The sequence below is a fragment of the Macrosteles quadrilineatus genome, unplaced genomic scaffold (assembly GCF_028750875.1).
Source record: "Macrosteles quadrilineatus isolate MER2022 unplaced genomic scaffold, UCM_ALF_1.0 Scaffold_7__1_contigs__length_78375512, whole genome shotgun sequence".
Taxonomy (NCBI): Eukaryota; Metazoa; Arthropoda; class Insecta; order Hemiptera; family Cicadellidae; genus Macrosteles; species Macrosteles quadrilineatus.
This window is the reverse complement of record NW_026542600.1, coordinates 15,710,152-15,719,595: the sequence shown is the minus strand read 5'-3', so window position 1 is coordinate 15,719,595 and position 9,444 is coordinate 15,710,152. Positions and strand designations below refer to the sequence as shown.

The following is a 9,444-nucleotide window of genomic DNA, read 5'->3' as shown; positions in this document are numbered from 1 at the left end:
TTTGCTTTATCATAAGCCAGGTCTCACTGCCAGATCTCGATTCTCCTTGTGAAAAAGTTGCTCCAATCATGAAATTGCTTCCAATGATTGAATTATGTTTAATACACTTTATTTACATTTGTATTAGCTTGAGTATCCATAAAGTTATTGGCAATAATTGTTTCCGCATCAGGTAAATTCAGATGGTTTAATGCATCAGAGTGATTATCAGTGCAGTATGTAATAGGAAATAAAAATCGAGGCATTTCATGCTTAAGTTTTTTTATTCATATAGACAACATTTGATGGCATACAAATTTCAATTTGATTTACAGTCAGAATCATTTGTATGATACTTAAGATAAAGTAATGTGGTTTCTAAAAAAAAAAAATAAACATCACTGATCATGAACACAGCTAAACCATTTATTTTTATATCAAAACATGCTTTACTCATTGTTTTGTAACATTAGTACATTAAATGTGTCATACATTTTTTTACTAATCCATAAAACTAATAAGTGTTTTTTACATTGGTTTTATGATATTTAAACCTTAATAATTTCTGTAAGCAAATCTTCAATTTAAGGCCACTAGTTATTAAAAACTCATCTAGTGAGTATAATTCCCTCTTAACTAGATGTTCTTCTAATTTTCTATTAAATTTTAACAACTATTGATTTGGGTTCATTATGGGAGTAATTTGGTTTAAGAGGGGGCCCGGACATAGACTCAAAATCGTCTTTTAATGCTCTGGTTACTCACTTACAGTTGTGGCGCTGGCTCACGGTATCAGTCGGCAAGGCAGTTCTAATGGCGGACCGGTCGTTCAGGAAGGGCAAAAAACGTAGGGTTGTTTACCCCAAGGGTCAGGACCACTTGGGCTGGCACAATAAAACTGTTGAAAGTTTCGACAAGGCAGAGTAGTGGGCACTGGGCATTATAGAGTTAACATTTGATCCTGTGCCAACAATTATTTTCATAGACATGTAAAATATAAGTCAATAGGAGCACCGGAGCTGGCTTCATCTGGAGTCATTTCTTGAGCAGATAACGGACATTTGATCCCAACTGTCGCATTATCTTTGACCAAGGCGTCAGGACTTCCTCCAAGGTAGTAGTGGTCTTTGTCTATGAAAAGGCCACATTTATCCACCTTTTCACTTAAAATACTCTCTAGCTCTTTTAGAGCAACATCTTCGTTTCTTCTTCCATAAGTCATTGCTTCGCAGTCCACAGTGGTGTATAGAATCTGCTTTACTATGGATTCACAACCTGTCGTTTCCCGTATTTTGCACACGCGACCAAAGTGCGAAGCTGTGAGGAGACTTCTTCTCAGTTCCCAATAGGTTGATTCCCTTATCTATTTTCTATGCTTTGTGTTTCTTTAAAAAATTTTAGAAGCCCACATAGTCCTGAAAACCGGGAATTTTAAGTTGCGCTCCATGTTAAATTGTCGCTCACGGCCGGGAGCCGCTGAGCTATGTCCGGCCCCCTCTTAATGATTTGGATCCGAAATAATTTGGCTCATGTGGTTACATTTCTTGTTCTTTATTTATATTTCATTAATGTATGCTACTAACATCCTCCTGTATATAAATTATTGATTATTAACCAAACTTAATAGATCAAACTAATAGATAGGTAACATCTCTCTACTAGTATATTATTTATGAAAAACTTTGGATGAAATAATTAGTTCATTGGTGATTACCACAAAAAATATTTAACTGTTTTTCCAAGAATATTTTATTAATACCAATACACATACTAATTATTAGTTGTTAAGGTACATATATCAGTACAAGAAGCTAAGGTATTGATTTAACTGTTACAAGTTGTATCATATTCATACAAATTAAAAGCCCTTATAAATGTATTTACTAAATAAATACATTCTATGGAGATAATTTGATTTCAAAAAACATCTTTGTAACCAATTTTAAAGTTAATAATATACTCAAATAGTTTTGATCAGGATTGTTGTACCTATGACTAAGAACTAACCCAAGTAAATAAGAGTATCTATTGTAAGTTGCATCACTAAGTTTTAAGGGATTTACATGTTTTTGGACAAGACAAGATGGAGAAATTTGTCTGTAAAGATAGCTTTGCGCAGTCCATCAGCAATTCTTTGGCCGAAGTCTACATTCACCTGGCTAAACATCTTTACCGCTCGATCCTGCAACAAGAAAGATTTGAATTATTAATAATAAGCTAAGCTAATCAAAAATCAAGAGATTTATTGTCATTGACCTTTTTACAATAGACAAAGTCAACAGAAATAAAAACTAAAACAACAATAATAGTGGGTTTTAAATTAAAATCAATATTAACATTAGCCATAAAATAGGTAGGTACTCTGTTATACAATAATATGGATTGTTGATGAGCTACTCAAACATTTTGGACTTGAGCCTATTCAAATGAACCAGTTTTGCTGCCAAACCTAATTTATTTAAAATCCAAATGCAATTTATGTAATGGCAGTTGTCAGTTTTAGCCAATCTATGGGCAGGGATGTCTAGATTGGATTTTGTTTCTTGTATTGTAAGAGTGTATACTCTCTCTACAAGTTAATTGATTAAGATTAGCTTTAGTGTAGAGGTAGAGGAGTATGTGGAAAATATACAAATTTACTACAGTCATAGACTTACAAGGTTTTTAAAAAAAGTTGATATTTATGTGAAATTATACTTAACTTTAATTATACCTATGTGAAATTAGTAGTACACTTATATAGACATTTCTCAAATGACTAGTTAATCACTCATAAGTCATTCATCACTAAAGGGTATTTCAAGGTGACTGAGAATGAAGGATGTGTTTGATACATGCATTGAGTAGCTCTGTTACTTGATTTTTAGTCAGAATCATTCATTAGGGACCTGTAGTAGTCAATTCACAATCACGGATATGATATGATATCATGGACGATGTCAGTATTTCAAAGAAATTAGGAAATGACAAAATGAATGATTTATTTAAACAGAAGAAAAACGAGCTGTGTTCATGACAAAACAAAACAACAAACTAAGCTTGTTTACATTTCCAAAACAATATGAATACATGACTGTAAATTTAAACAAAAGTTGAAAAGAAATTTTCCCTCTGCAAAAGAAAATATTCAACAAAGATGTTGGAGTTTTAAAGTAATATTGGGCAATGTTAGTGTGATAGACTCAATAATCAATGACTTGTGAATCCAGTTTTTAACCATAAAAAACAACTTGTTTTTCTGTGGTTTTGAAGAGTTTGATGACTTTAATAAGTAAACTCACGAATCAAGACTGGCGTGGCCTCCACATTTGTGTTCGGTTTCACTCTTATTGATTAACACACTTGAAAATAAAAGTACTAAATATAACTGCCCAGTTAGAAAACTAAACAAAATGAATTCCTTTTTTGCAACTTTGTGTGACTGACAGGAACTGGATGTTTTTCAAACGTATAGTATACACATGACAGTTCTTATCGAGAGAGGAGAAAGGTGCCATTCATTGCTGTATATTATGCCATTAGGCATAAAGTAACTTGGGTGCTAATGCTAGACATGTAAGAAAATATCTTCCTTCTCCATAAATACGGGAGCCTACCAGTAGACCGACAAGATACTTGGTCGTCTGGCCACTAGACCGTCTTTTTTAAATAAATAGATAAATACTGAAAACCAGTACGTCGACAAGTTATTTCGTCGTCAGTCCAGTTGACCGGCCTGTAAAACTAAATTATTATATGCGAGAAACAAACTGCTCGGCAATCAACCCTACCGACTTACCAATTGCTCGTCTTTTTGGTGGGGATAAGGGACAGAGTGGGAGGAGCTAACCGGGATTACCCAGGAGTTTGATGCGCTTCCCATGGTTGAACCACGTCGCTCGAGGCTAGAATCCAGTATTGACAACTGAAAGTACTAGCTCCGTCGAACACTACACACGTGGCGTGTTTATACAGTCTGGCGTTTAGTTGACGTTGGCGCGCAATTCTAATGGATAGTTTCGTCGTTTCTATGGCAACCGTGCCGTGGCCTTGTTCCTTTGTCTCGCGCATTCCTCTGCTATTGTATCATTATCTGCATCGGAAGTGGAGATTAGCTTATATGCATTGAGTCAAATAACAATTTCTTTCGGGGTTTTAGCGAATTTCGCTATAGGAAAGTAGGTATTGCCGCAGGTGGCACGGTAAGACCTAGGGTCGGGACCGATTTACTTTTTCATTTTTAAGTCCCAATATTCCAAAAACACAATTCGTTCAAATCATATATACAGGGTGTTCAAAAAAGGTGGGGACATAATTTACGTACTGATTTCTTGGGTCAAAATAAAGAGAAAATCAAGAGAAACATTTTTCCCAAAATCACTTCGTTAACAAGGTATTCACCATTTTGTATCTTTTACATCAAGTTTTTTATCTTTGATTTTTGCAACCGATCTTTATGAAATTTTGTATGTATGTTAAGATAAAATAGACCCATTTTAGAAAATAAGTTTATCTTGATTCAACTTCAGTTTTTAAAATGGCGGCCATTTTAATTTATTAAACTTAAACTCTAGTATTTTACTAACTTAGTAAGACTTTGCTAAAAAAAACGTTTCCCGGTAACACGGGCAATGGAAATTCCTTCCATTGCCCGTGTTACCGGGAAAATGCGCAAATTACACGCAAAACGTATACGCAAATTACACAACGTAGTGCAATTATTCAAGATGTTGTAAATTTCAAACATGTGTAACAGTAAAGTAAGAAATATTAGCCCATGGTTGTTTAGTTACAGTAGTTCGTTAGGATTGTCTAGTTAAGTCTATTCAAGTAAGTTTTTATTAGGTGTATAAGTCGTTCATCAAGCGTTATGAGAAAGAAAATCTTTTATAGAAGTGAAAAAAAAAACACTTAGGGTCTAATCGAAAGGTTGTGCATATGAAATATCTATAAATAAAATTAGTATTTTGTCTGTACATCGTTCAGAATTATGTATTTTTCGGTTATTTTTCCGTTTATACATTAAAAAGCTTTTAATGTTTTATCTCAATGTCTGTCTTCCTGTCTGTCACGGGCATCTGTAGGGTGGGCTAACACCCCGTATTCTTTTAATTTAAAATAGTTAAACATACTTACTCTACTTTAATAAAATACTTGGTCATTCGAGGATATTTACTGTGAAATAGAGACGTGATTCCTAATTCCAAATCAACTAATGAATAAATTGTTATTAGATTATTGTCTTCAAGATAAGTGATGGTTACTTAGAAAATAATAATTTAACATGAGCAAATATTACAACAATATTATATCTTGTTGCAAAATGAATGTTGATAAATATATTAACAGAATAATGTAGTTGCTGTGAGTGGGATACACATGATAAACTGCTGGGGCATAATGATGATTTACGTTTCGTTTGGAAATATCTTAAGACCAGACCCACCTTTTAAGGGTTTAAATTTAGGGGTCAGAATTTTATACTCTCAGGATAACGAGATAAACCGTTATAGACTTACGTTTTCAGTTTTGACCCATTTAAATTATAATTAATTAACAGCTAAATTTTATTGTTTATAATTCACTTATGCAATCTGATAAGTTTACCAGGTACCAAACAGGAAAACGTTGTACGATAGGCCAAGGAAGCAAGATTCGAGTTTGGTTTATAAAATGCAGTAACCAAAAAAATACCGAATTTTTTCTAATAAATCAGACAATGACATATGCTAAATTAATTTATTTGATCTTAATTGAATCTTCTTTCGTAATACAACATTGTCCCTAATTGACAACATGCCAGTTTGTTTGTTTTGATTTAACCTCAAAAAATTACATGTGAACATTGAACACGTGATCACGCTCACTACAGCCAAAAAGGTTCATCCTCAAACTCAAAGATAATCAAATAAATATACCTCAACCGCTTCTAGCTAAAAAATTCCAACTGTATGCCTACATATTTTTGGCCTAGTTTTCGGCCACTGGACGACCTCTAGTTTAGATTAAAACTACATACATTTGCAAATTGAACAGTAAATTATTGTATTCCAACATTCTAAGACATAAAGAAAAACTTAATTGTGTAGACAACGCTATTCGTGGTTTTGTCATAGTTTTCAGTAAATTTCAAAGTTAACTGGCAAATAAATACTGGTAACCCAATTGTTAATATTGAGTTACATATTAAACATTCTTTCTGGTATCTTTGAGAAAAAAACTATTACTTGTTACCTGTAATATCTGATAGAAAAAATATAAAATAGTATAATTTGGTATAGTAGAACAATATACACCTCTGAAGTAATATGCTACATACAGTTAAAAGAGACCTGCCAGTATAGAATATCTTAATGCTTCTGAGATGTGGTGTAAGACTGATAGGTACATACCTTACGCCAACAGTTCGACAAGAAGGGGCCAGTAACCAAATTTACAACATGTTTCGGCTATTCAGTTATGTTCAAGTTAACTTTACAAGCATCTTTCATCCAAATTAGATTAGTCAATTACATTCAAATAAATACAATTAAAGCCAGTGATGTCATTTTAGCGAATTTCCCATATAGGGAGGGAATAAGCTATTACCGAAGGTCTCATGGTAACACCTAGACCCAGGACCAATTTACTTTTTTGTTTTGCGGTCCCCAGAGGCCAAAAACACCATCCCTTCAAATTCATATATATATATGTGTCCGTTAGCACGATAACTCGAGCAAAAATGATCCGATTTTGATGAAATTTGGTACAAACGTGTAAACCTACATTTATTCGAACGAGTTCGCGAACGAGCATGATCGGACTATGGGAACAGGGGTTTACGGGGGGTTTTATGGGGTAAAAATAGGGATTTCCCATTTTTACCCTAAAAACAGAAAATTTCACAATTTCCTTTCAAACCATTTTGTAGAGCTTAAAAAAGAAATAATTTTGTATATTGGAGCATTGTTGTATGCCTAACGGTTACGGAGATTAGTTACGGAGAAAACACCTCAATACATTCCCTGTAGCAGCAAATCTAAGTACTCATTAAAATTAATGTTATTTAAATAGGAAATAAATCTGACAATTTTAAGGGAATATTTTAGTAGAAGTCCAGCCAGGTAAATGGAAATTCGCTTAGTCTGCAGGTTAACTGCGGCGGGGGTATTTATTTTCTATGATCCATAGTACTGTTTCTATTCCAATGTCCGTAATACCATAGATAAAACGTGTTGGTTAGTCTATGGTAATACAATGATTCTACCAATCGTTTCGTGTCGTGGTGTACTGCATTTAAGTCAACAGCTGATGTATATCTTTGTTTATGTGTTAAATACTGATTCATTTGAATTACATTGATATTTTAAGACCCCGTAGGGGAAATTCCTAAAAGATTTTTTAAACACCGCGTCGTATTGAAGTTGGCACTCATCGATATAGTCTTTATTACCACACAAAATTAGAAAATGATTGCTCCAGCTGTCTAGATGGAGTCTGCCTACGACGGACAACTCCATAAAGACGGACAGTCGACGTAGAAGTGATTCGCTTACATTTGTAACTTTTTTCATACTGCTGTTCACCCTGCGCTCGAACATACAAATACATAACTACTCATTTGATAAAAACTAACTGAAACTACAGAGTCACTAATTTAAACTAAACAAAGACCCTGTTATACACATACCAAGGGAAATAAGACTTGCTCCAAGACACACAATCACCAATTGTAAAATTATAATATGTGACATGTTATGTTTTTCCTTTTTTTAAATGACTTGCACTTGCAAACACAGTACGAATAACGAATAGTCAATGAATAGTCAATGAATAGTCATTTATTCCATCTTTAAACAATACAATATTGTAATTGATTTCGTCAAAAAAATCCTTAAACTAATACACAAAATTATCACAGTAGCTATAAATTATATCACAGATTGAGATTGGCTGCATTTAATTAATTGTAAACATGAAAACGACCAATATTCGACATGGCTACACAGTGTAAATTATTGATTCTAAGATAGAGTTTTTAACAACTAAAAGATGACAATAAAAATAATTCTAAGTGGAATTCTAATAATAATCAACAAAGATAAAAAAAGTTTATCAATCTGCAAAATTTGTGACTTATAAAACTATATTTTCATGTTTAAAAAATTCTTTGGTACAGTAAAAGGGGTTTGCAGAAAGCCAGACAGACAATTTCTTTTTGAAAACCTTAAAAGGAAGTGATCTTGATTCACAATTCAGGTTGTTCTAACTCTCACACCGTCTACAACTTCTACCACCAACTTGATCATTGGGAACCAAGAAACACTTCTTCTCACAACAGTATATATCCATTGTACAACGATGAAATGGATTTTAATTTAGTAACGTACCTCTCTCTCGTCAAAATCTTTGAAGAACTCTTTGTAGTGGATCGGTTGGTGCGCCAACAGTCTGTACAGCTGGCCGATGTATCTGTCATGCGAGAAGGTGAGCTCGTGGAAAAACGTATTTGCCAAATTGATATAGACACTGTTAAACAAGATGGCCCTTTTCAAAACCTTACTGTAGTGTTTAAACATAAACTCTTGGCATTTGATGTTGTTCAGCACACGAGTACAGATATTGTACAATTGATATTGTGAACCTTCGTGGTTCCAAAAGTTCTGAACAAACTCTGGAAAGAAATTCACCTTGTGAGCGAAATACCACACCAACAAGTTGTGTTGGTTGTGCAGTCTTATCATATAACCAACTGAAAACGAGGACGCAAACAGCATAAACGGTTGGCAGAAATCAAAGAACCGTTTACTGTCCCTTTCTGACAGAATGCGTCTCTTCTTCAGAAGAGGGGCCAGTTGTGTCAGTGTGTCTACAGTTTCCGGAGAGAGTGTTTTGTTGTTTTCCAAAACACAATTTATACAAACGTGGTAAAAGTTCTTCAGTATTCTTCCGTATGGTTTTATATTGTTCAGCTGTTCCAAAGTCAGTTTGTACAGGAAACAGTTTTTGCTATATCTCCCCAGAGAGTCAGAGTTTTATATGAGATGATCCAGCCGAATTGAAGCGCCATAATGCCGATCGTCTGCAGGTCCATATATGCATAGATGATGTAATATAAATGGGTGCCTATGAATTGTAACATCTCCAGACCAGTATCCATTATGCAATGGGCTGAAAAAAAACCAGAGTTAGTATTTGGGGTGGGGTAGTTAGTATAAAATAGCAGTACCAAACAAATTGCAAACATTCAGAACCATGCTGTCCTTGTTTGAACTCTCTATTAGAAAGATCACCGATGACCATTCGGCCCTAAATTTCGTAAAGCAAGCGTCAATCCCGCACACAATTAGAAATCACATCATCAACTATCATTCTGAAAACTGTGGCAACGCCCACTTCTACATTTACATTTCTGGAGAGGAGATCTGCAAGGACTGTGGAGATGCAGCCAATATCAGAAAACTGTCCGAAACAATGGTATATTCTTGAAGAATCTATTCCGTACAA

The 9,444-nt window shown here is 34.2% G+C and overlaps 1 protein-coding gene across 1 annotated transcript in view; it reads right to left on the bottom strand.

Moving 5' to 3' along the window:
* Window positions 1–244: 244 nt before the first annotated feature.
* The window catches only part of LOC128997783 (catalase-like), a 78,793-nt gene continuing 69,593 nt past the window's right edge, over window positions 245–9,444 (bottom strand). The window contains exon 10 of the mRNA XM_054423471.1: window positions 245–2,161. Within this exon, the coding sequence (XP_054279446.1) occupies window positions 2,039–2,161 (123 nt within the window). The 3' untranslated portion in view covers window positions 245–2,038. The remainder of the gene's footprint in view (window positions 2,162–9,444) is intronic.